The sequence below is a fragment of the Bufo gargarizans genome, chromosome 10, assembly GCF_014858855.1.
Source record: "Bufo gargarizans isolate SCDJY-AF-19 chromosome 10, ASM1485885v1, whole genome shotgun sequence".
NCBI lineage: Eukaryota > Metazoa > Chordata > Amphibia > Anura > Bufonidae > Bufo > Bufo gargarizans.
The window spans coordinates 1042503-1070234 of NC_058089.1; the positions used below are offsets into that span (position 1 = coordinate 1042503).

The 27732-nt window shown below is 50.4% G+C and overlaps 1 protein-coding gene across 1 annotated transcript in view; it reads right to left on the bottom strand.

Moving 5' to 3' along the window:
* GALNT18 (polypeptide N-acetylgalactosaminyltransferase 18) overlaps positions 1–27732 on the bottom strand; it is a 219022-nt gene that overhangs the window by 12050 nt on the left and 179240 nt on the right. Inside the window, exons 7-10 of the mRNA XM_044269679.1 lie at positions 22401–22586; positions 21117–21254; positions 15376–15471; positions 13650–13814 (exon numbers count right to left, since the gene is read on the bottom strand). Of these exons, the coding sequence (XP_044125614.1) occupies positions 13650–13814; positions 15376–15471; positions 21117–21254; positions 22401–22586 (585 nt within the window). The remainder of the gene's footprint in view (positions 1–13649; positions 13815–15375; positions 15472–21116; positions 21255–22400; positions 22587–27732) is intronic.

The following is a 27732-nucleotide window of genomic DNA, read 5'->3' on the forward strand; positions in this document are numbered from 1 at the left end:
TGAGAAGGTTTCGGCTGTCTTACAGTGGCCCCAGCCCAGTGGTCTTCGTGCCCTGCAGCGCTTTTTGGGCTTCGCCAATTATTATCGGAAGTTCATCAGGGACTTTTCCATGCTAGCCAAGCCTCTCACGGATCTGACCAGGAAGGGCAGTAATCCCCAGGTCTGGCCGCTCGAGGCCATCCGAGCTTTTGAGGCTCTAAAGTCCGCCTTTGTGTCGGCTCCGATTCTGTCGCATCCCAACCCTGGGTTGCCTTTTGTCCTCGAGGTGGACGCGTCTGAGACGGGAGTAGGCGCCCTTCTGTCTCAGCGTAGAACACCAGAGGGTCCTCTGCTTCCTTGTGGGTTTTACTCCCGGAAACTGTCTTCCGCGGAGTGCAACTATCAGATTGGTGACAGGGAGTTATTGGCCATCGTGCAGGCCCTTAAAGAATGGAGGCACTTGCTCGAGGGCTCGGTGGTTCCGGTTCTCATCCTGACGGACCACAAGAATCTGACCTACCTCTCTGAGGCCAAGAGATTGACACCACGTCAGGCCAGATGGGCTCTGTTCTTGTCACGTTTTAATTACGTGGTCTCCTACCTACCCGGTTCCAAGAACATCAGAGCGGATGCCTTATCACGGCAGTACTCCGAGCTGTCCGGGGAGGAGTCGATTCCGACTTCGGTCATACCTCCGAATCAGATCCTGGCCGCCATTCGCACCAGCCTGACCTCTCCCCTGGGTGAGCAGATTTTGGCGGCTCAATCTGGTGCTCCCTCTGGGAGACCCAACGGCAGATGTTTTGTGCCTGAGGAGTTGCGCACTCGGTTGTTGCGAACCTACCATAACTCCAAGGCCGCGGGGCATCCTGGAAAGAATCAGCTGTCCTGGGCTGTTTCACGTCTGTTCTGGTGGCCTTCTCTACGTTCCGACATCGCCGCATATGTAGCGGCATGCTCCGTTTGTGCCCAGAGTAAGTCCCCTCGGCACCGTCCGTTGGGCCTTTTGCAACCCATAGCCACCGGGGAGCGTCCATGGTCACACCTGGGGATGGATTTCATTGTGGACCTCCCTGCATCCCGAGGCCATACGGTCATTCTCATGATTGTGGATCGGTTTTCCAAAATGTGCCACTGTGTTCCTCTCAAGAAGTTACCCTCTGCACAAGAGTTGGCCACGATTTTTGCCAGGGAGGTCTTCCGGTTGCACGGTTTGCCCAAGGAGATTGTGTCAGATCGGGGGAGTCAGTTTGTGTCCAGGTTCTGGTGCTCCTTTTGCTCCCAGTTGGGGATTCATCTCTCTTTCTCCTCGGCCTACCACCCTCAGTCCAATGGGGCCGCAGAACGATCCAATCAGGCCTTGGAGCAATTCCTTCGTTGCTATGTCTCCGATCACCAAGACAATTGGGTTGACCTCCTGCCTTGGGCTGAGTTTGCCAGGAACACGGCGGTGAACTCTTCCTCTGGGACGTCTCCCTTCATGGCCAATTATGGGTTCCAACCTGCCGTGTTACCGGAGGTATTCTCTCCCCAGGATATTCCGGCTGTGGAGGATCACCTTTCCGTCCTACGTGCTTCTTGGGTACAGATCCAGAGGTCCCTTGAGGTCTCTGCGCAGCGCCAGAGACTCCAGGCTGATTGCAGACGAGCGCCCGCTCCTTCCTACCAGGTCGGAGACCGCGTATGGTTGTCCACCCGCAACCTCAACCTTTGAGTGCCCACTCCCAAGCTGGCGCCTCGCTTTGTTGGTCCCTTCCGAGTGCTTCGCAGGGTAAACCCGGTAGCCTATGCCCTTGCGCTTCCTCCTGGCATGCGGATCTCCAACGTGTTTCATGTCTCCCTGTTGAAGCCACTGGTGTGTAATCGTTTCACTTCCTCAGTTCCTCGGCCTCGTCCGGTCCAAGTGGGCAATCGTGAGGAGTATGAGGTGAGCAATATCCTGGACTCACGCCTGGTCCGCGGTCGGGTGCAGTTTTTGGTCCATTGGCGTGGTTATGGTCCAGAGGAGCGTTCCTGGGTTCCCTCCGCAGATGTCCATGCTCCTGCCTTGCTCCGAGCCTTCCACGCACGCTTCCCTCAGAAACCGTTCTTTACTCCGCGGAGGAGGGGCCCTTGAGGGGGAGGTACTGTCATGGTCTTACCTTCTTGCTGTTCTCCTTCGTTTGACATGTGCTGGCGGCCATCTTGGTTTCTGGGTTTCTTGTAGCCTCCCACCCTGCGGCTTCTCCTTCCCACTGGGAGGAGCTGGATGCCTAGCTCATATATATAGGAGATCTGTGGCTTCAGTTCCTTGCTTGGTCCTCCTGTGTTCACATGCTTCTAAGACTGCTGCTGCTTCTGGTTCCTGATCCTGGCTTCGTCTGACTACCCTGGTCCTGATCCTGGCCTCGTCTGACTACCCTGCTGGTTCCTGATCCAGGCTTCGTCTGACTACCCTTCTGGTTCCTGACCTCTGGCTTCGCAAGACCCTGCTTCGGTTTAGCCATCCGTTTGGACTTTTGCTTACAGCTTGATTTTCAATAAAGCCTTCTTATTTCCACTTATCTCTGGTTGTACGTCTGGTTCATGGTTCCATGACATGATCTTAATTTGCCATTTTCACTTCTGCTCAGCTTCTTCTCTAGTGCCCTTCTAGTCTGTTACAGGCGGGGGAGGGGGAGGCGGCCGGTCCCGTCTCTCGCGCCAGATCTGCTGCTCTGTCCTGAGAATTTCTGCCCAATCCATGAAATGTTTAAAAAATAAGAATTAAACATGAAAAAAGCTGCAACTTTGTAAAATATTTGTATCAGTTTCCTGATCTCAGAGAAGTTTCTCCCCACCGGACCTAAAACTCCTCACAGCTAAGGGTTTGTTACTATGTATCAGTGGGTTCCCAGACAACAGATACAGATGTATCAATGTACCGCAGTCTCCACAGGGTGTTTGCTACATCTGTAGGCGCTATTGCTGTGTTCACTTCTCACTCACTGACAGCAAGCAGATATTTTGAAAATGGTGAGGAACTAAATCAGAGAATCTATTATTTATGGATGTGGGGGAGGGGAGGTTATGATGTATCTGACGATTTTCAGTCTAAGTTCGGGGCGCTGTACGCTATCAGCGTATAGCATGGACCCCATTAATAAGCTCCGCCCCCAGGACGGTCGCTGCATGCTATTCGGGGGTGACGGGATTGCACCGACTCCCAAGATGCACCATTCTTATACTTTATACAGATGAGCGCACGACATCCACGGTGTGAGCTCACGAACAACGCCCAGTCTGATACATTCACCCGCCGTAACTGTGTCCTTCATCACTTCCTCCATGGGGGGGCGCACACACCCAGAGGAACTCTTCATCCTCGCTGTATACCAGTCCTGCATGCTCAGCTGAGGGTTTGTTACAATGTATCATGTATAGCTCCTAGATCGGACAAACCCAGACATTCATCATATGCAAAAATAACATCCAAAAATGTATCTTTATTGAAATCGATAGAACAAATAAATAGAGGCATAAAATGGCCGGCGGGTAAAAAACCAAGACGTGTGAACAGGAGCCAAAGGGGGAAAGAAGAATGAAAGGGCAACAGACAAAGGAGAGGTAAATGCAATATATCAAAAAACGCAAGAATGATGAATACAAAATGAGCTCATATTTATTTTTGGGCAAAATAAAAGTAAAGACAATGTATCCTGTGTAGACAATCCTCTGTGATGTAAACATCAGCACACAATGTGTCAGTGCCAATAAAATGTCTGCCAGATTTTCAGACACTGACAGCAAGCAATGATCTTGAAAATGGTGAGACATTGAAGCAAGTTGCAGATATTTTGATTACACGGATTGGCCCTTAAACCACACAGGACTGCGGATCAGGAACGGTTATCACTGCATTTACTGCGCATTGGCCGGTCGTCTGGGGACTCCGCGTACACGATAACTGCGTTTATGGGACATTATAAATGTCATTTTATACAATATAAACCCCAAATCTGATCAGACCGCCCCTCCCCGCCTCTTACATGTATTTTCTGTCTAGTAATCTCGGCTCCTAAGTGCGAAATGATTCTGCTGAAGCAGAAAATGACAGCAGATAACGAGGCGCCAAGTGGTTTGTGGCTTCACAGCTGAAAGCCGATCGTTTCCCTGAACACGGAGAGAATAGAAAAAAGAAAACACCGCAATTTCTACTTTGCCGTTTGGCCTCTTAAGCCTGTGCGGAGATATTGTGATGTGCTGACCTCCCGCAAAGACGCGGCCCGACTGCTGCCGACAGAGGAGCCCGCAGCCGGCAATTTGTCACTTTCAATATCTCCAGCCAGACGACAATCCGCAAAGCATTCGCCCGAAGAGATGGCGAGATTTGTCCGCTTCTATTTTCAGGAGTCAGGAAATGGCTTCCTGTATGTGACAAGCTGTGAGATATTGAGGAGTCTACGGAAGATGACCTGAAACCGCCAGCGCAGAGCGAGCCCGCCGCCACCAGGGCTCAATAACAGCCCCGTTATCAGGATATTATATCTGCTGGGTCACATAATACACTGAGGAGTCGCCAGGAACCGCGCAAGGGCGAACCGGAGCAGACACCGCGTACACACAGTACTTATCCTGTATTATACTCCAGAGCTGCACTCACTATTCTGCTGGTGCAGTCACTGTGTGCATACATTACTTATCCTGTACTGACCCTGAGTTACATCCTGTATTATACTCCAGAGCTGCACTCACTATTCTGCTGGTGCAGTCACTGTGTACATACATTACTTATCCTGTACTGATCCTGAGTTACATCCTGTATTATACCCCAGAGCTGCACTCACTATTCTGCTGGTGCAGTCACTGTGTACATACATTACTTATCCTGTACTGATCCTGAGTTACATCCTGTATTATACTCCAGAGCTGCACTCACTATTCTGCTGGTGCAGTCACTGTGTATATACATTACTTACCCTGTACTGATCCTGAGTTACATCCTGTATTATACCCCAGAGCTGCACTCACTATTCTGCTGGTGCAGTCACTGTGTACATACATTACTTATCCTGTACTGATCCTGAGTTACATCCTGTATTATACTCCAGAGCTGCACTCACTATTCTGCTGGTGCAGTCACTGTGTACATACATTACTTATCCTGTACTGATCCTGAGTTACATCCTGTATTATACTCCAGAGCTGCACTCACTATTCTGCTGGTGCAGTCACTGTGTACATACATTACTTATCCTGTACTGATCCTGAGTTACATCCTGTATTATACTCCAGAGCTGCACTCACTATTCTGCTGGTGCAGTCACTGTGTACATGCATTACTTATCCTGTACTGATGCTGAGTTACATCCTGTATTATACTCCAGAGCTGCACTCACTATGCTGCTGGTGCAGTCACTGTGTACATACATTACTTATCCTGTACTGATCCTGAGTTACATCCTGTATTATACTCCAGAGCTGCACTCACTATTCTGCAGGTGCAGTCACTGTGTACATACATTACTTATCCTGTATTATACTCCAGAGCAGCACTCACTATTCTGTTGGTGCAGTCACTGTGTACATACATTACTTATCCTGTACTGATCCTGAGTTACATCCTGTATTATACTCCAGAGCTGCACTCACTATGCTGCTGGTGCAGTCACTGTGTACATACATTACTTATCCTGTACTGATCCTGAGTTACAGCCTGTATTATACTCCAGAGCTGCACTCACTATTCTGCAGGTGCAGTCACTGTGTACATACATTACTTATCCTGTATTATACTCCAGAGCAGCACTCACTATTCTGTTGGTGCAGTCACTGTGTACATACATTACTTATCCTGTACTGATCCTGAGTTACATCCTGTATTATACTCCAGAGCTGCACTCACTATTCTGCTGGTGCAGTCACTGTGTACATACATTACTTATCCTGTACTAATCCCGAGTTACATCCTGTATTATACTCCAGAGCTGCACTCACTATTCTGCTGGTGCAGTCACTGTGTACATACATTACTTATCCTGTACTGATCCTGAGTTACATCCTGTATTATACTCCAGAGCTGCACTCACTATTCTGCTGGTGCAGTCACTGTGTACATATATTACTTATCCTGTACTGATCCTGAGTTACATCCTGTATTATACTCCAGAGCTGCACTCACTATTCTGCTGGTGCAGTCACTGTGTACATACATTACTTATCCTGTACTGTTCCTGAGTTACATCCTGTATTATACTCCAGAGCTGCACTCACTATTCTGCTGGTGCAGTCACTGTGTACATACATTACTTATCCTGTACTGATCCTGAGTTACATCCTGTATTATACTCCAGAGCTGCACTCACTATTCTGCTGGTGCAGTCACTGTGTACATACATTACTTATCCTGTACTGATCCTGAATTACATCCTGTATTATACTCCAGAGCTGCACTCACTATTCTGCTGGTGCAGTCACTGTGTACATACATTACTTATCCTGTACTGATCCTGAGTTACATCCAGCATTATACTCCAGAGCTGCACTCACTATTCTGCTGGTGCAGTCACTGTGTACATACATTACTTATCCTGTACTGATCCTGAGTTACATCCTGTATTATACTCCAGAGCTGCACTCACTATTCTGCTGGTGCAGTCACTGTGTACATACATTACTTATCCTGTACTAATCCCGAGTTACATCCTGTATTATACTCCAGAGCTGCACTCACTATTCTGCTGGTGCAGTCACTGTGTACATACATTACTTATCCTGTACTAATCCCGAGTTACATCCTGTATTATACTCCAGAGCTGCACTCACTATTCTGCTGGCGCAGTCACTGTGTACATACATTACTTATCCTGTACTGATCCTGAGTTACATCCTGTATTATACCCCAGAGCTGCACTCACTATTCTGCTGGTGCAGTCACTGTGTACATACATTACTTATCCTGTACTGATCCTGAGTGTTACAGCCAGACACGGAGGCTCATGTTGCTATCTCCTTCTTTACTTCCACCAATAGCAGCAAAGGAAAAATTAACATAATCAAAACAACCAAGGCCCCTCCCCTGACAGATCCTATAATAAGCAGTGTCCTCTTCATATCTTCCTCTTTCTTTGCTGCTCCACCAAAGATAAGTTGTCTATATTTATTCAGTTATGTGATTTTAGATTGAAAGCAATTTATGTCTTTGCATGGTATTTTTATGCTGGCCGAGTATATATATATATATATATATATATATTCTGTGCTGATCGGTAACAGGGTTCCCCCCTTTTCCCTTCATTTGTGGGATTTTTGCGCTGTATTGCTGCATCCTCTGTGCACCTATTGCGGTCTTCTGCTGGGGTTCGTTTCCCCCCTCCCTCTCTTTCCCCTCGGCCTAGGCATCGACGCTGTTTCCCAGTCCTTTTACTTGTGGGGTTTTCGTTTTTGTCCCCCCTCCTCTCCCCCTACCTTTGCGCCGCTCCGATTCCTCCCTGCTGGCCTCCGACGGCATAGGCTTTCAGCGGCGCTTCCCTTTGGCTTCCCGCGGCTCCGAGATCTCGCGAGATCTCGGCGGCCATCTTGGGAGCTCCCGCCCGTCCTCTCGCGGGATTTCGGAGCATTCATCAGTTGCCTCACTGCTCCTCTCGGCTCCGGATCGGCTCCTACCTCTCTGCGGCGCTTGGGGTGATTAACCCCTGCTTAGGTTAGTTCTTTCGGCCACAGGTTAGGCTCTATTAGTCTGGGTACAGTAGGGGATCCCATCGATTATTCTGCTAGTATTACCAGCCAAATATAATCGAGATCATGTCCTCAGACCGCTCCCCCTCCGGGCCTAATCCCCCCCCACCATCGGGGGACCCCGGTTTGCCAGCCATGAGCACACAGGCCCTGGAGCTACAACGCTCAGTGTCTAGTGCCATTATAGAGGCCATGGGCTCCATGTCCTCAATGATCTCTCAGACCATTTCTCAGGCCTTATCTGCCCATGCTCCGGGCCCCTCTAATTTAATGCCTGCACCCACTAACCCGCAGCCTGCCATTGAACCTCCTGCCCAGGAGAATTTGATTGGTGTGAACCAAGCCACCCAGGATAGCGCGCTTAGATCGCGCAAAAGAGCCTTGCCGCGCCAGGCAGAAAGGGCGCGAACGTGGAAAAGTGCTAGAGCACAAACTTATGATATAGATTCTGAGAACGAATCTGACATGGAGGCTTATGCGGAGGCAGATGACCACTCTGATGGAGAGTTGGAGATGGAACAGGAGTTTCCAGGTACCTCAGGCCCTAGGCCTTCCACATCTGGGTCCGTGAGCGCATCCACCTCTGCCCCTAACACGGCTTCTAGCCTGGTGGATCCCTCTGGCAACCCACTATTTGACCCGGATGCCCTCCACCACCCTAGGTCGGCGGAGTGGATGCCTGTAGCTCATGTGAGCGACTACCTGGAGCATTGGGTGCGCCGTCCTCTCAGCAAAGAGGCGCGCAGCAAGCTCCGTGCGGAATGCCCCAGACCATTAATCCCTAACAAGGTCTGCGAAACGCCAGCTGTGGATCAAAAGAGGACGCAGTTTTTGGCCAAAACCGGCTGGAATCCCCGTAAGGGGCTAGATTCCGCTATAAAGAGTTGTCAGGACAAGCTCCTCGACATTTTTGGCCCCCTCGCCAAAATTTTTGAGATGGCCGAATCGGCCAAAGTGGACGGCTCTCCGGTTGACCCGGAGGAGCTTACTGGCTGGATTCAAAGAGCCATTTGCATTGCGGGCAGCACTAACTCCTCCCTGTCCATTGAAAGGCGTAAAGCCATCCTGTTTAAGATCGACCCAAAATTGGCCAACTTGGCACTCACTGAGACAGGGAAGGAGGCTCAGGGTCAACTGTTCGGGGATTCCTTAATTAAGGACCTCAGCAGGTACGTTGGAGCATTTACCGCATTGGACAAGGCCCAGTCCTCCATGAAAAGGGTATTTCAGGGACGGGTCTCCACTAGGGCCGGCAGTGGTAGGGGCCATCTGTCCGGCCGCTCCAGTTATCAAGCCCGCAGCTCGGGCAGAGGCTCCTTCAACCAGAGGCCTCCTTTCCAGGACCAAAGGAATCCCCCCTCGTTCTTCCCGGCCAGAGGCGGCCAATGGCGTTCCAGGTCGGTTAGAGGGAATCCGAGCTACAGAAAATCTTTCGGTAAGTCTTTCCCCAGTGGGGACTTCTTCCACCCCTCGCGTAGGGGGCAGACTCCGTCTATGTTCCCACGTTTGGTCCAACATCACATCAGACCCATGGGTGCTGAACACTGTGCAGGGGTTCCACATAGAACTTACCGGTTCTCCAGATTTCGTCCTTTCTCCCCCGCTCCTGGCACTACCGGACAGGGAGCTAGTGGACGTAGAACTTTTTTCCCTCTTGCACAAGGGTGCGATAGAAAGGGCCCCTCCTACCCGAAGGGGCGTTCTCAGCCACATTTTTCTAGTTCAGAAAAAAGGGGGACAATTTCGTCCAGTCATAAATCTCCGGGCACTGAACTCTGTGGTGCGCTACCGCCACTTCAAAATGGAGGGGATTCACCTCCTTCGGGACTTGCTGATTCCAGGGGACTGGATGGTGAAGCTGGATCTCAAAGATGCCTATCTGACGGTTCCGGTTGCCTCCGCCTCCAGGGACCTGCTTCGCTTCCTGTGGAAGGGCGAAGTGTGGCGCTTCACTTGCCTACCGTTCGGCCTTTCCTCGGCGCCTTGGTGCTTCACCAAGTTACTGCGCCCAGTCATGGCCTGGCTGCGGAGTCGGGGGGTGCGTCTTGTCATATACCTGGACGACATCCTCATTATGCACCAATGTCAGCAGTCTCTGCTACAACACCTCCAGTGGACCTCGGATCTGCTGACGAGTCTGGGTTTTCTACTCAATCTCGAGAAGTCCTGTCTCACACCGTCTCGGCGTATGGAGTTTCTGGGCTTCACGGTGGACTCTGTCGCGGAATCCCTCAGTCTTCCTGCGGAGAAGTTACGGACGATACGCAAGGAGTTGAGACATGCTCTCTCTACTCCCTCCCTATCGCTACGCCATCTGGCTCGCATCATTGGGCTATTAGCCTCCTCTATCCAGGCAGTCTTCCCCGCTCCACTCCATTATCGGGCTTTACAGCATCTGAAGATCGCCCACCTCCGTGCCGGGGCCTCGTTTGCAGACGCGGTGATTCTGGATCAGGAAGCTCAAGAGGAACTCCGTTGGTGGTTGAGCAACTTGGAAGCCTGGAACGGCAGAGCAATTTTCGGATTCCAACCGGAATTCACAGTGGAGTCGGACGCGAGCCTCCAGGGCTGGGGGGCCCACTGCGAGGGTATTTCCACTGGCGGTCGATGGTCGGAGTCCGAGACCCGTTTTCACATCAACGCTCTGGAACTTCTAGCGGGTTCGTTTGACTTTAGGAGTTTCACCAAGGGCATAGCTCATGCATGCATCCGTCTACGCATGGACAACGTGTCGGCGGTCCGATACGTCAATCATCTAGGCGGCACTCAATCGGCCACCTTAGCCCGACTGGCGAAGGAGTTCTGGTCCTACTGTCTGTCCAGGGACATCATGGTTCAAGCGGAGTACCTTCCGGGTCTCCACAACTACCGAGCGGATTGGAGCTCCCGATGCTTCACGGACGGCAGCGACTGGAGGTTGAATCCGGAGATGTTCTCCATGATCTCGGACATCTGGGGTCCTTGTTCCATAGACCTCTTCGCGTCCCGTCTCAACGCTCACCTGCCCAGGTTCTTCAGCTGGCGTCCGGATCCGGAGGCAGAGGCGGTGGCTGCGTTTCTCCAGGACTGGTCTGCAGCCCTACATTACGCATTTCCGCCGTTCGCCATGATTCCGAGGATGCTGTTACAGACTCGTCGTCAGGCGGCGGAATTGGTGGTGGTGATTCCCTTCTGGGGGTCTCAAGCCTGGTACCCGATTATCCTGGAACTCCTGGTGGATGTGCCTCTCCTACTCCCGACGCGGACGGATCTCCTCCAGGACCCGCTGGGTGCCCCACATCCTCTCCTGGTCGACGGCTCCCTTCAACTTCTGGCGTGCCGAATCTCAGGACTCCAGGCGAGGTCGGGGGAGTTTCGGAGGCAACTAGACGCCTCCTGGACAACGCTTGGGCTCCCGGCACCCGAAAATCTTACCGGGCAGCTTGGGGATCTTGGGTTGGCTGGTGCATGGAACGGGACCTGGATCCCGTTTCGGCGTCTGTGACCCATTTATTGCAATTCCTGACGTCTCTCTTTGAAGCAGGGAAGGCTTATCGGACCATCAATTTGTTCCGTTCCGCGATTTCCTCGACTCATCAGGGTTTTGATGGCGTTCCTGCTGGTCAGCACCCTTTGGTGTCTCGGCTTTTACGTGGCTCGTGTTTGGCTCGGCCTCCTCGGCCGCGTTTCACCGCTACGTGGAATGTCTCCCTGGTCCTGTCTTTTCTCTCGTCCTGGCCCGACAACGCGTCTCTTTCCCTCCGTCAGCTGTCGGCCAAATTGCTGACTCTTTTTTGCCTGATTTCCTGTAAGAGGGTCTCTGATGTCAGGGCTCTGGATCATGATGCCAGGTCCTTTACGCCCGAGGGTGTTACTTTTAACATCACACGGCGTACCAAGACCAATATTCGGTCGGTGTCCTATCCCAGTTTTCCGTCTTCTCCGGCGCTCTGTCCTGTAGTTTGCCTGCGGGAATATGAGTTGCGCACTCGGTCTCACCGTTCTGCGGACACTCTGCAGCTTTTCCTCTCTATTCGCCATCCCTTTGGCCCGGTGACCAGTCCCACTTTGGCGCGATGGATGAAGTGGGTCATGTCCCTTTCCGGGATTGATACGACGATCTTTACCGCTCACTCGGCCAGGGGCGCGGCTGCTACTGCCCTGGCAGTTTCGGGGGCTCGTTTGGAGGACATTCTGCGTCTGGCTGACTGGTCCACGACGTTCACAGAGTTTTATTTCCGTCCTCCAACTCACGTGTTTTCAGCTATTATTGAGCAGCTTTGAACTTGCAATACGAAGCCTCCGTGTCTTGCTGTAAAACTTAATGATTTTCCTATTTCATGACGTAAAGTCATAGTTTTATTAAAGACACGGAGGCGAGTATTGCCCGCCCTAGGTTTCTCCTGCCCCCCCCGGTTGTTATGTTATTATTGTTTGACTGTTTGACTGTCTTTTATTGTTATTTATGACGTTTTGCCGTTCAGTTTTATTATGGTTGTTTCAGCGACCTCTTTGATGTGCGACCGTTATTGGGTCGTGATTGCGCATTTTGTACCCATGTGCTTACACTGGCTATATTATTGGTTCTGTTTCAGGTTGAGAACTCCTTGGCAGATGGCGTTCCGTGTTGTTCCAGGTTTCCTGAGATGTTAGCCATGTTGGCTTGAGTTCTTCAGTTGGAGGGACCAGAAGGGTCGGTGCCGGTTCCAGTTCCAGTTCGGTTCGTTTTCGGTTATGGTTGGCGGTTGGTGTCGTGAATTCAAAGAAAGAGGAAGATATGAAGAGGACACTGCTTATTATAGGATCTGTCAGGGGAGGGGCCTTGGTTGTTTTGATTATGTTAATTTTTCCTTTGCTGCTATTGGTGGAAGTAAAGAAGGAGAAAGCAATACTCGCCTCCGTGTCTTTAATAAAACTATGACTTTACGTCATGAAATAGGAAAATCATTAAGTTACATCCTGTATTATACTCCAGAGCTGTACTCACTATTCTGCTGGGGCAGTCACTGTGTACATACATTACTTATCCTGTACTGATCCTGAGTTACATCCTGTATTATACTCCAGAGCTGCACTCACTATTCTGCTGGGGCAGTCACTGTGTACATACATTACTTATCCTGTACTGATCCCCAGTTACTTCCTGTATTATACCCCAGAGCTGCACTCACTATTCTGCTGGGGCAGTCACTGTGTACATACATTTCAATACTTACCCTACTCAGGATCAGTACAGGATAAGTAATGTATGTTCACAGTGACTGCACCAGCAGAATAGTGAGTGCAGCTCTGGAGGATAATACAGGATGTAACTCAGGATCAGTACAGGATAAGTAATGTATGTACACAGTGACTGCCCCAGCAGAATAGTGAGTGCAGCTCTGGGGTATAATACAGGATGTAACTCAGGATCAGTACAGGATAAGTAATGTATGTACACAGTGACTTCCCCAGCAGAATAGTGAGTGCAGCTCTGGAGTATAATACAGGATAAGTAATGTATGTACACAGTGACTGCACCAGCAGAATAGTGAGTGCAGCTCTGGAGTATAATACAGGATGTAACTCAGGATCAGTACAGGATAAGTAATGTATGTACACAGTGACTGCACCAGCAGAATAGTGAGTGCAGCTCTGGAGTATAATACAGGATGTAACTCAGGATCAGTACAGGATCAGTAATGTATGTACACAGTGACTGCACCAGCAGAATAGTGAGTGCAGCTCTGGAGTATAATACAGGATGTAACTCAGGATCAGTACAGGATAAGTAATGTATGTACACAGTGACTGCACCAGCAGAATAGTGAGTGCAGCTCTGGAGTATAATGCAGGATGTAACTCAGAGATATGTGTGACACAATCTGCTAGGTTTCTATTCATCCTACACTAGACCCTAGCACTGTTCCTGGGCGCGCACACATTACATTAGACGTGGTATGTGGCCCCTGGCTGGCCACGTTGTGTACATACAGTAACATACGATGAGCGATTACCTGATTAAATTGCCAGTAAAGCTTCATCCTCTTCGCTTTGGCGTAGTTGCATTCGATCAGCCGCGGCCGACTGTTCACGTCCACCAGGCAGCGGTTGTCATCGTCATCAATTGTTGGGCTCAAGACTCCAACATGAAGCTGCTGGGAGTTCGTGTAGTAAACGTTCTGCGGGTGGGAGAGAACGAGATGTAAGCAAGTGCTTCCTATTCACTGACAGCAAGCAGAGAATGTAGAGAAATGGAAACAATGTCTACTAGAATGCTGCAGAAGGTTTGTTACAATTATTACAGTAGTTGGGGGAGGGGGTCATAATGAGCAGGTTTTCCTTCTGTTTCTTGGAACTTTCTTGACCGCCTTATTTCCGGATTCTCCGGTTTTCCGCTCGCCAGTGACGCCCAGTAACTGCATTATACAAATGTATTGGGCAGCGGATGTAATCGCGCTCCTGACGTCCTCGCCATGAGATCCCGTCAACCCTGTAACCGATGGAATACAATTCCTGAACCTTTCATTCTCAGGGCTCGTTCGGCAGCGGCTCGGCATCACGGATATTAATGATCGCGCCACAAGTTTGGTTATTGTTATTATTAAAACTGCACCAAGCCGAGATGTGAGCAAGAACCGGCGGCTGATTACGGCGCTCCATCACTGTTGGAGGCGCTTAAAGGGGCCACAGATGCTGGGATGGCTCTTCTGCACATCCCCTGTGATGTCTGTCAGGGATTTGCTTACAGCAGCATCGTCCCCAGCTGATCCTGAAGACGAATGGCCGCTCGTCTCCGCCGTGTGACCCAATTAGAGCGACGTCTTTTCTAGCAGCGCTCTCAAAGGCTTATTTAGTAAGGTTCTTGTGCGCATCGGGGGCCCTTTAGCGAGCGTATCGATCGCGTAGAGGTGAGTGTTACTGCTAGATAAGTGCGCAAACAAAGATGGCGGAGCACGTGGTGTTACCGCACGGCCACATAGTGTCACCTGCAGCAGACTAAAAGAAATCACAATGCGGATATGACTTGGCGCCACGTTTTTCACGTCTGTATTTCTGCCATCCACAGAGACCACGGGGACCGCCATGGATCGGAAGAGAAGGGGGTCTCCTGTTTCGGTCAGTGCCATAGACTTTGAATGGAGCGTCAGAGTGCCAGCGCCTTCTAGTCGGGACGGGGGGACAAGGGACGTGTCCTCCGTTCTGGTGATCGGTGGCGGGTCCCACGCCCCCCAGAGATCTACCGTTCACCTATCCTGGGGCCGATACAGCTCTGCATAAAACAATGATTCTCTGCCGATTTGTAACGCTTCCCCTGTAAGACTTTTCCCCTCCATGTTTGGGAGAACTCATTCTACGTAACGACTGTGACGAGCCGGGGGTCTGGGAGCCGGAGGGAGGGAGGAAAGGAAAGGAGGAAGTCTTTATTTTTAGATTCATAATAACTTCTGGCGGTACGAGTGGAGGCAGGCGGTAACTATTCTTAAAGGGATACGTGTGTAGTCAGAGACCCTCTGTGGCTGGTTTTCTGCTGGGCTGTAGTTGAAGTCACCTTAGTTTCAGCATCTTATGTTTTGCCAAGGCTGTATAGGTAGCTGCAAAGGGCCCAAGAAAGGGCCCGGCTCATGTCTCCCAGAGCGCATGCACACCCCATAATGTAAGCAAACAGGAGAGGGGAAACACTGCCCCCGCAGGGCATCCAGAAGCATTACATCTGAGGTCAGACATTCATAACTAACGAACCTGTGGAGTGAGTCCGTGGCAGATGTACATGATGGGGATGTTGTCCGTGTCCGGCCCCTGGTCAAGGCACAGCTCTGTCTTCAGGGAGTTCTGCAGCTGAAAACCAAAAATTATAAAACGTGAAAGATCTGAGGGGGAAATGTGGTCGCTGTAAACCTGAGGCTATAAAAACCGCCCCTGACCGCGCTGCCCGAATCTCTCCATAATTCAGACCTTGCACTGCCTACAGCTGACCGGCTTGTCACAATGTATCAGTGCCTGTAAAAGCGACAGTCTACACTGTGACAAACATTCAGCTGTGGGAGCAGCACCCGGTCTGGGCCATCGTCGCCCTCTGGGGTGCGAGCACTTAAACTTTACAGCAGATACATTAAATCGCACGGGTCTCCCAGGCGGAGTTCACATGCCGAGAAACTGCATTTGCAGCCGCTCACGTTTTTACGGCGGTTCTCTGATCCCGTTATTGGCCATGTGCAGACAACTACTGCATTACGTGAGCGCAGCAATTTGCAGTAAAATTATTTTCTTTTTTTTCCTTCATTTCAAAAGCAAACAAAGCAAAAAATACCCTGCAGTGTGTGCACCCAGCCTCAAACGGACCGTCCAGACGCGTGGCACTCGCCAAAGGTCCCACCTACCTGATCCCAGGGATAACGCTCTGCATGATATGGGGTCAGGGGCTTGCATCATCACCAGGGTGGGCAAATACACATTCTGGTGCGGGAAGGGGTTAAATTACGTCTTGTGGCCATTACATTTCCATCCATTGGGGTCCATAAGAAAAAGAATGTGCCAAAAATGTTGTGTTCTGCACAATATGCATCCAATCTAACGGTCCCGGGGCGCACAATCAGCACCAGGGTCACGTAGGAGGCGGATGCCAGGGGCCACCGCCGCCGCCTCCGCCGTCTCTCACATTGGGATAAAATGACATATTAATCAAAGACAAAGTGGAGTGAGAAATTGGATCTGCTCCTCCGAGCAAAGAGAAGATATTTATTGTCCCATCCGATTAACAAACTCGTCGTGACTTTAATGTGATACATGATCGCGGCCCGCCCGCTCCGGAATGACACGGTGACCTTGTGCTGTAACGGTGCGCACAGCGAGTGACGAGCAGAGACTATGGGGTAAGTGTGGGGGAGGGGCTGGCGGCCAAACAATCAGGGCTGCAGAGCGGCGATGGAAGAAATCCCTAAGGAGCTCTTCACCGCATACAAGAAAGCCCTCCTCAACTTCAAGTCCTCACTCGCTGCTGCAAAACAGGCGACTCCACGTCTCTCACATCTTCCCTGGCCCACAACCATAAACCGCTATTTAACACTTACCTCCCTTCTCCGTCCCCCAGCGCCCCCACCCTCTCCTCTCAGCTAAGGACTTAGCCACATACTTCAAACAAAAGCTAGTCCACATCAGAGAAAGCTTCAGCGCACGGTCCCTACAGACCCTCTACCAACTGCTCGGTCTTCTCCACCATTACAGAAGAAGAACTCTCCACTCTACTCTCCAGATCACATCTCACCACCTGTGCACTTGACCCGATCCCATCCCACCCCATCCCTAACCTCACCACAGTGTTTATCCCAGCCCTAATCTCTTCAACCTATCCCTAGCCTCTGGTGTCTTCTCCTCTGGTATTAAACATGCTGCCATTACACCCATCCTCAAAAAGCCTTCACTTGACCCGTCTTCTTTGTCCAGTTATCGCCCCATATCACTTCTCCTATTTGCCTCAAAGCTATGAACAACATGTCCACTCTGAACTGTCCTCTCACCTCTCCTCCTGCTCCCTCTTAATCCAGCTTCCGACCCCACCACTTAACGGAAACTGCCCTTACCAAAGTCACCAACGACCTGCTAATGGCCAAAGCCAAACACTACGCTATCCTCCTTCTTGACCTGTCCTTTATCTTCTACATTACTCTGTCCTCCTCGACCTGTCCTTTGTCTTCTACATTACTCTGTACTCATCCTTGACCTGTCCTCCTTGACCTGTCCTCTGCCTTCTACATTATCCTGTCCTCCTTGACTTGTCCTCTGTCTTCTACATTACTCTGTCCTCCTTCTTGACCTGTCCTCTGCCTTCTACATTACTCTGTCCTCCTTGACTTGTCCTCTACCTTCTACATTACTCTGTCCTCCTCCTCCTCCTCCTCGACCTGTCCTGTCTTCTACATTACTCTGTCCTCCTCGACCTGTCCTTTGTCTTCTACATTACTCTGTCCTCCTTCTTGACCTGTCCTCTGCCTTCTACATTACTCTGTCCTCCTTGACTTGTCCTCTACCTTCTACATTACTCTGTCCTCCTCCTCCTCGACCTGCCTCTGTCTTCTACATTACTCTGTCCTCCTCCTTGACCTGTCCTCTGCCTTCTACATTACTCTGTCCTCCTCCTTGACTTGTCCTCTGCCTTCTACATTACTCTGTCCTCCTCCTTGACTTGTCCTCTACCTTCTACATTACTCTGTCCTCCTCGACCTGTCCTTTGTCTTCTACATTACTCTGTACTCATCCTTGACCTGTCCTCCTTGACCTGTCCTCTGCCTTCTACATTACCCTGTCCTCCTTGACTTGTCCTCTGTCTTCTACATTACTCTGTCCTCCTCCTTGACTTGTCCTCTGCCTTCTACATTACTCTGTCCTCCTCGACCTGTCCTTTGTCTTCTACATTACTCTGTACTCATCCTTGACCTGTCCTCCTTGACCTGTCCTCTGCCTTCTACATTACCCTGTCCTCCTTGACTTGTCCTCTGTCTTCTACATTACTCTGTCCTCCTCCTTGACTTGTCCTCTGCCTTCTACATTACTCTGTCCTCCTCCTTGACCTGTCCTCTGCCTTCTACATTACCATCCTCCTTGACTTGTCCTCTGCCTTCTACATTACTCTGTCCTCCTCCTTGACCTGTCCTCTGCCTTCTACATGTCACTGTCCTCCTCCTCCTTGACTTGTCCTCTGCCTTCTACATTACCCTGTCCTCCTTGACTTGTCCTCTACCTTCTACATTACTCTGTCCTCCTCGACCTGTCCTTTGTCTTCTACATTACTCTGTCCTCCTCCTTGACTTGTCCTCTGCCTTCTACATTACTGTCCTCCTTGACTTGTCCTCTGCCTTCTACATTACTCGGTCCTCCTCCTGGACCTGTCCTCTGTAAGAGAAGGGAGTGGTCGACGCTGTCAAAGGCAAACTCTCATCTCTTGGCATCACAGACCTGGCCCTCTCCTGGATCACCTCATACATCACAGAAGGGACATTTAGCTTCTCACACCACCGCCTTGTCTCATCCCTCTGTGTTGGTGTCCCTCAAGGCTCTGTCTTCCTTGACCTGTCCTCTGCCTTCTACATTACTCTGTCCTCCTTTTAGCCTCTCACACTGCCTCCGTGTCTCATCCCTCTCTGTTGGTGTCCCTCAAGGCTGTCCTAGGATCCCTGCTCTTCTCTATCTACACCCTCGGCCTGGGACAGCTCATAGACTCACATGGTATTCAGTATCACTTTTAGGCCTCATGCACACGACCATTGTTCTGGTCCGCATCCGAGCCGCAGTTTTTGCGGCTTGGATGCGGACCCATTAACTTCAATGGGGCTGCAAAAGATGGGGGCAGCCCCGCCAAAAAATATAACATGTCCTATTTTTCTCCGTTTTGTGGACAAGAATAGGCATTTTCTATGGGCCACCTGTTCCGTTCCGCATTGCAGAAGGCACATGAGCGGCTTCCGTGTTTTGCGGATCGCTAAAAACGGAATGGTCGCGTGCATGAGGCCTTATGCTGACGACACACAGATCTACCTCTCTGGTCCAGACATTACCACCTTATTATCCAGAACCCCACAATGTCCATCCTCTATATCCTCCTTCTTCTCCTTTCACTTTCTAAAACTTAACATGGATAAAACCGAATTCATCATCTTTCCCCCATCTAGCCCCCCCCCCCCCCCCAACACGCCTTTCTATCACAATCAACGGCTGCGCACTCTCCCCGGTCAACCAAGTCCGCTGCCTTGGAGTGACCTTGGATTCTGCCCTCTCCTTCCGACTGCACATCCAAGCCCTTTCCACCACCCGCCGCCTCCAACTCAAAAACATCTCCCGCATCCGCCCTTTCCTTAACTTTGAATCTGCGAAAATGCTTGTATCACCCTCATCATCTCCTGCCTAGACTACTGCAACATCCTCCTCTGTGGTCTTCCATCTAGCACTCTCGCACCCCTCCAATCTATCCTCAACTCCGCTGCCCGACTAATCCACCTTTCACCCTGTTACAAAGCTACAACTCCTAACATGCACTGACAACCTGTGGCTCTCCATGTGTTGCAAACTACAACTCCCAGCATACACTGACAACCTGTGGCTCTCCATGTGTTGCAAACTACAACTCCCAGCATACACTGCCAACCTGTGGCTCTTCAGTTATTGCAAACTACAACTCCCAGCATACACTGACAACTTGTGGCTCTTCAGTTATTGCAAACTACAACTCCCAGCATACACTGACAACCTGTGGCTCTTCAGTTATTGCAAAACAACAACTTTCATGAATGTAAAGGAAATCTTGGTCTCAACAGGATTCAATCTAAATATAATGGGAAGCTGGCAATGTTCTTGATTGGCAAGATCTAGAAAGTGAGCTTTCTAGAGAATAGAATGCCAGAACGAGAGTAAAGACTAACACACAAGCAGTAATGCGAGACAGAAGAAGCTGGGGTGGGGGGGCAAATGTTTATCCCCCAGCTAAACTCGGATTTCTTTGCCTTCAGGGTCCGTAAAGCCGGGGGACCCCCGAGAGGCTCTGTTGTAGCTGCAAGAAGTAAATCGCCCACGGAGTACATTTGTCTTCTGGCATTTCCCCGTTAATTCTGGTTCCTGTCTGGGCCATGAACGCAGCACAGAGGATTAAAGCCGTCCTCCAGCCGGACACAGATTACAAACCACCTGCTTGTGAACTGAGGATCTGGCTCTAAGCAGCGCATTTCGAGTTCTCCACCTGAAGGCGCTGCGTTCAATCATGTGACCAAAAAGATACAGTAACCTTACATTTCCGCAATACTGAGGTCATGTGACTGATCCTTAAAGGGGAATCGCACCATTTTCTGACATGTCTACGTGAGAGAGCATTATTGGGGCTTTCTCTGACTGTGGAGTCGTACTGTAGATACGCGTTACTGGGTAGGTCGATGGGATCATCACTTGTCCTTGATGATGGTTTCCCCAGGGGGTTTCCCATTTAAATATAAATAAATCACCATATAAAAAATGCTTTCCAATAGACTGTGTTTCAATTCCTCGCCATTTTCAAGATCTCTGCTTGCTGTCAGTGAATTGGGGGATGTAAAACTATTCACACCTGAGTGTTTGTTACAATTGTACCCAATCTAAACAATGCTCCAAAGATATAATCAGCAGCAGTGCTGGATACAACTGTAACAAACCATCAGCTGTGAAGTATTCAGTCTGGATAGACTTTCAGTCCTTGGATGTAAAGAAGAAAGTTGCCATTCACCGTGAGTCAGCAGAGATCTTGAAAATTGTGAGGAATGGAAACAGGAGGTACAAGAAATTAAATTATATCATACACTGGTGACTGGGTACCGGCCCTTTAAATTTTTTGGCATTATAATAAAAATGGAACCCTGGGCCTTTAAATCCACCAGAAAATACTCCAATCTTGTAATGTGGAGGGCGCTACTTGTTTTTGTGCTGCCGCTCTCAGTAGAGGATGTGCGGAGTCGGCCGCCACTCACCACGCCGTAGGCGATGTTGTCAGAGTAGGTTCTCATTTCCGGATACACTGTGACGAGATACCAGCGGAAGGTCTTACACTGCAGCCGCTTCCTCAGGGCTTTCCTCTCAGAAATGTCACCGATGTCGATGCCGGGGTCCTGCGGGGAGAGAAAGCGGAGGAGTGAGCGCCAGGCCCTGCGGCTGCCATAATCATCAGCGAGGAGAGGTGATTGGATGCGAGCGGCGCCGTGACAACCGGAACGTCATAGGTGATACACTGTTACCAGCATGAATCACTCAGCAGTCTGAGACTTCTAAGAAAATGTTAGGTTTTTACCCCCCAAGTCCCACAAGAATTATCCCTCATCCACGTTACGTTTTCTGCCTCCATTTGAGGTGCCCAGCGTATCCCACTACAGTCACCCATGGGGTCCCACTGTGAAAGCGTATACTCAGCTTGGCGGTCCTGCAGTGCACCGTGGAGTCAGCGCCTTCAATTCAATAGTTTCTTTTCCTCGCTATGGGGGTGGAGATGGGGGGGGGGACACTCCTGTCCAGGGTGTTGGTGGTGAAGGGGGGGGACGACCATCCTGTCCTGGGTGGTGGTGATGGGGGAGACCCTCCTGTCCTGGGTGTTGGCGGTGAAGGGGGGGGGGGGGAACCCTCCTGTCCTGGGTGGTGGTGATGGGGGAGACCCCCCTTTGGTGGTGGGGGGACCCTCCTGTCCTGAGTGTTAGTGGTAAAGGGGGGGGACCCTCCTGTCCTGGGTGGCGATGGGGAAGACCCTCCTGTGATGGGGGAGGGGGAGACTCTCCTTTGGTGATGAGGGAAGGACCCTTCTCTCCTGGGAGGTGGTAGTGATGGGGGGACCCTCCTGTCCTGGGTGGTAGTGGGTGGGTGGGGCGATACCCTCCTGTGGTGGTGGGACCCTGCTATCCGGGGTGGTAATGTATGTACACAGTGACTGCACCAGCAGAACAGTGAGTACAGCTCTGGAGTATAATACAGGATGTAACTCAGGATCAGTACAGGATAAGTAATGTATGTACACAGTGACTGCACCAGCAGAACAGTGAGTACAGCTGGTGGTAATGTGGGGGATGGGTGGGACCCCTGTGCTGGGGTTAAGTGGGGGGGACCCTCCTGTCATGGGTGGTAGTGGTGATGGGGGGCCCTCCTGTCCAGGGTGGTGGTGGTGATGGTGTAGACCCTTTGTTTGGTGATGGGGGGCACCCTCCTGTCCTGGGTGGTGCGGTGTGTTTCTGATCAGGGGGTCGGCAGCCCATTTGCTGGGGGGCACTTACCTCTTGCGGTATGTTCCAGGCCATGTACACATGACTCTTAAACTCATCCATCCAGACCTCAGCCACCCGCAGGGCGTTCCTCCGGACGTGGGCGGTGAGGTCCTCCGTGTACGGCTTGTGGGCCCTCTCGATGTGGGCGATTCTAGAACAGGGGAGAACCTCGACGCTGCCCCCGCACTGCCAGACCTAGGAAATACACAGAGACCGTCACACTGCGTGCCCCCGCCAGAAGCAAACTGCCATAATCTATTGCGCCAGAGCATCCATCGCTCCTCCTATGGAAATCATGTGCAGATTCTGAGGATGCCGGCGGCCAGGAGCCGAGCTGCAGTGCGGCCACAATGTCCACCAGTAGCTACTTGCTGATGGTTTCCAGCGATACACATTCCTTTCCATCTATTGCTGCTTTCTAAGCGTGTAATCATTGTTGGTATTGGTCTGCTAGGTGACGCAAGCTGCTGCTGCCGCCCACGGGGATGATGGCCGCTTCCGGGGAGAAGTGGTTTTGCCCTTGAACACCCAGTGCCGTTAGTTGGCATTTAACTTTGAGGATTGATGAAGTGCTGAGCGGCAGGGTGTCCTGAGTGGTGACAGAAGCCATCAGTGGCCGCTAACCTACTGGTTGATCGTTTCCACATCTATAAATATTGAAGCGAAAACTGAAAGATAAATGGAATGGAAAAAAGCTAATAAAACGAGATCGCACACGCGTGTGATCGCACACGGGACCCAGACCTCGACAACATGACCTACACGGACGCACGGATCGTCAGGAGAAGTCTCCGCAGGATCCTCGCTGCGCAGATTGACTGGCAAAGCATTCAAATAACAAATCGCGCACGTGAGCGGTCGCCCCGACGCAACAGACGCGACTTATCTGAGAACGTAATGACAATATTGATCTCTGGCAGAGATGAAAATCCTATTCAATGCCGTCACCCGCGCCGCCAGATCCACATCACAATGCAAGGAAACAAATTACACCTTCATTACCATCTGCTACGTCAATTATTTATACTCTACCCCGGCACTGGCGAGGGGGCGGCTCACAGCTTGGCGCACGCCATTGTGTCCAGAGCCGCTTATTACAGGGTACAGAGCAAATAATTGAGTTTCTGCAGAACATGAGGATCTATATGACGCTCCGGTGACTGGCTGCAGTGAATGGAGAAACTGGGGGAGACTTAAAGGAGAACATCTCTAGAAATAGGGAGTTACTGAAACAGCAAACATCTGCACGCTCCACTGTTTCCCAGCCGACTGGTGGTCGGGACCAAGTCTCATCTCGCCATAGTAACAGCAAGATGAGACAACCCCTTTAAAATCCTTTATCCTGAGTTACATCCTCCAGAGCTGCACTCACTATTCTGCTGGTGCAGTCACTGTGTACATACATTACTTATCCTGTACTGATCCTGAGTTACATCCTGTATTATACTCCAGAGCTGCACTCACTATTCTGCTGGTGCAGTCACTGTGTACATACATTACTTATCCTGTACTGATCCTGAGTTACATCCTGTATTATACTCCAGAGCTGCACTCACTATTCTGCTGGTGCAGTCACTGTGTACATACATTACTTATCCTGTACTGATCCTGAGTTACATCCTGTATTATACTCCAGAGCTGCACTCACTATTCTGCTGGTGCAGTCACTGTGTACATACATTACTTATCCTGTACTGATCCTGAGTTACATCCTGTATTATACTCCAGAGCTGCACTCACTATTCTGCTGGTGCAGTCACTGTGTACATACATTACTTATCCTGTTCTGATCCGGAGTTACATCCTGTATTATACTCCAGAGCTGCACTCACTGTTCTGCTGGTGCAGTCACTGTGTACATACATTACTTATCCTGTACTGATCCTGAGTTACATCCTGTATTATACTCCAGAGCTGCACTCACTATTCTGCTGGTGCAGTCACTGTGTACATACATTACTTATCCTGTACTGTTCCTGAGTTACATCCTGTATTATACTCCAGAGCTGCACTCACTATTCTGCTGGTGCAGTCACTGTGTACATACATTACTGATCCTGTACTGATCCTGAGTTACATCCTGTATTATACTCCAGAGCTGTACTCACTATTCTGCTGGTGCAGTCACTGTGTACATACATTACTTATCCTGTACTGATCCTGAGTTACATCCTGTATTATACTCCGGAGCTGCACTCACTATTCTGCTGGTGCAGTCACTGTGTACATACATTACTTATCCTGTACTGATCCTGAGTTACATCCTGTATTATACCCCAGAGCTGCACTCACTATTCTGCTGGTGCAGTCACTGTGTACATACATTACTTATCCTGTACTGATCCTGAGTTACATCCTGTATTATACTCCAGAGCTGCACTCACTATTCTGCTGGTGCAGTCACTGTGTACATATATTACTTATCCTGTACTGATCCTCAGTTACATCCTGTATTATACCCCAGAGCTGCACTCACTATTCTGCTGGTGTAGCTCCTCGTGGGCTGCCTGACATCAGGTCATGTTAGGTTTGTGATGACGTCTTGGAGGGAGGATAGTAGATGGCAGCAGCATGTCCGGTGTGACTATCTATTGGGAACCAAGCGTGCGCGCACAGAGATACAACGTCTATACAGCAGTGGCCGCTCCTGTGACCTAGTAAAGCCAATCAGCTGAGGGCTCAACCAACACGTGGAACAGTTATAATGGCCTGAGCGCCAATCAGCCCGTCTATAGTGTCTGCCCGATATCCCATTGCCTCGGCCGTGCTAGCATCCCAAGTCGGCGTCTCAACAAACCTATTGCGCACGTCAGTGCAGCCGCATCCAATTCCGTAGCTACACCACATACAGCCAATTAACGCTCGCATATCAAGTCACATGACCAGCGAAAGGTCCTGGATCCACCTGAACATACAGAAAGCATATAAATCCTACATATATGTATCACCTCCAACCACTGATACGTAGATGGGGACTCAATGTCGTCTCGCTATATTATCACGTATTATAGGAGGTTAGAGAAATGATCTGCTGGACTTCAGACAGAGGTTACGGGGATATATCTGAAGATAATCAAATAGACATCGGCTTAAAGATAAAAGGAGAGGCAATGGATGGAACAAGGAGTATCGGTATATATATATGTGGACGTATAAAACTGTATCCCGAAGGGGACAGGTGATTTAAGTGCAAAAAAGGTGTAAAAGTATACCTTAAAGTACCCTGTAAAAACATAATATACTGAATATCTGGAACTCTCCTCCCCCTCTGCACGGTTTATCCAATGTGGAGTCCCTGGGGTTGTGATGTGAAGATCCATTGTAACTCTTTCTTTCTCTACATACGCTCCCTGTCCGCTCCTCTCTTGGGAACCTGTCGAGGACCCGGACTCTCAGTTGGCCGACAGTGTCCACACTCAATGACATGTTTGGCCACCGGCTTGTCTCGTTTATTCCTTCTAGTTCTTGTGCGTTTGTCGATGCGCTCCCTAATCTCCATGGTCGTTTCTCCCACGTAGATCAAACTGCATGAAGATGACAGGCCTAGACCGCCACGTGTAATATTCTGCAATGTGGAATTTCTTGCCACTGAATGGGTGAACAAAGGTGTTCCCACAATTACAGCAACCCAAACACGGGAAATTCCCTGTCTTTCTGGGCTTCAGACAGGTCTGGCCCCTCTGCTGACATCACCCATGTCGGTCTTAATAAGCTTGTAGAGCAAATGAGTGCCCCGTTTGTATGCCATCAATGGCGGGTTGTCACATTCACTTACTGTAGGTAGGCCCCTATGTAAGATGTGCCACTCCCGATGTCAGCACTGTGATTGCCATACGTGGATACAAACGGGATGCGTCCTGCATTCATTTTCCTAGGGGAGGCCTGAAAGGTGGACACTCTGTCAACCAAGGAGACCCAGGTCCGCGACCTGTGGAGCAACCTGCCTGGATATCTATTACACATCTCGTCATCAGATACCACTCGTCTCGCACCAGCATCTGGCTCCACGGTTAGGAGTCAAGCAGCGGCGTGGACGATTGCTGTCATATCCTAAAAGATTGCTCCTATCTGTGGGCTTCTTGTACAAATCCCTTTTTATCTCACCTGCCTCCAGGTCTACCCTGCGATCAAGAAACTGTAACTCCTCCGAAGAGGCCGGCACAGTGAAATGAAGCCCGGTACCACATTGTTGAGATGTTGGTGGAACTCATTCAAGGAGTCCATCGAGCCAAATCGTAAAAATGTCATCGATGTAGCGCCACCAGCACAGGACCCACCGATATTGTGATGCGTATACCAGCTTGTCCTCGAGCTCCGCCATGAAGATATTGGCATATGTCGGTGCCACATTGGACCCCATGGCCACCCTGCGTGACTGTTGGTAAAAGGTGTTGCCAAAAGAGAAAATAATTCCTCTTGAGGACCAACTCTAGGAGGTCGAGGACAAAACGGCCGCATCAAGAGCGAGTCCCGCGCCGGCCAGGGCCACATCGACGACACTCAATCCATAATCATGCACAATGGACGTGTACAGAGACGGGGCGGCTAGAGTGATCTCAATGTCGTTAGAAAGTGTCCCGTGTCTCTGACCTAGGAGGGAGCTGAGGTTGCGTGGACCCGGAGCAGTCTATCCAAAAATATGGCACTATTGCTGAAGACAGACCCCCTGCCCGACACAATGGGTCTGCCCGGGGGGTCAACCATCGCTTGTGTATCTTGGGGAGGACATGTTAAGGTGGATCTAGGACCTTTCCCTGGTCATGTGACAGCCACGTGTGCCGATGACGCGCCACGCATGTGGTGTTAATTGGCGGTATGTGGTGTAGCTACGGAATTAGATGCGGCGGCACTGACGTGCGCAATAGGTTTGTTGAGACGCCGACTTGGGATGCTAGCACGGCCGAGGCAATGGGATATCAGGCAGACACTATAGACGGGCTGATTGGCGCTCAGGCCATTTTAACTGTTCCACGTGTTGGTTGAGCCCTCAGCTGATTGGCTTTACTAGGTCACAGGAGCGGCCACTGCTGTATAGACGATGGCCCACTTTCTTGTATCTGTATCCGCCGAAACGTTGTATCTCTGTGCGCACGCTTGGTTCCTAATAGATAGTCACACCGGACATGCTGCTGCCATCTACTACTGTTCCTGGGACTGCTGTGGTCCTATCGGGGCGGGTGCATTCCGGATCAGTATGTGCTGCTCTGCAACTTTCTTCTATCGTCTTGGAGGGAGGAGTCACTAGATTTGGCGGAGTTATACTCCTGGCTGCGCTGGGTTTGTAGTCTGTTACCATGGATACACATAATGGCAGTAGAAATAATTTGTATTGGAGCAATGG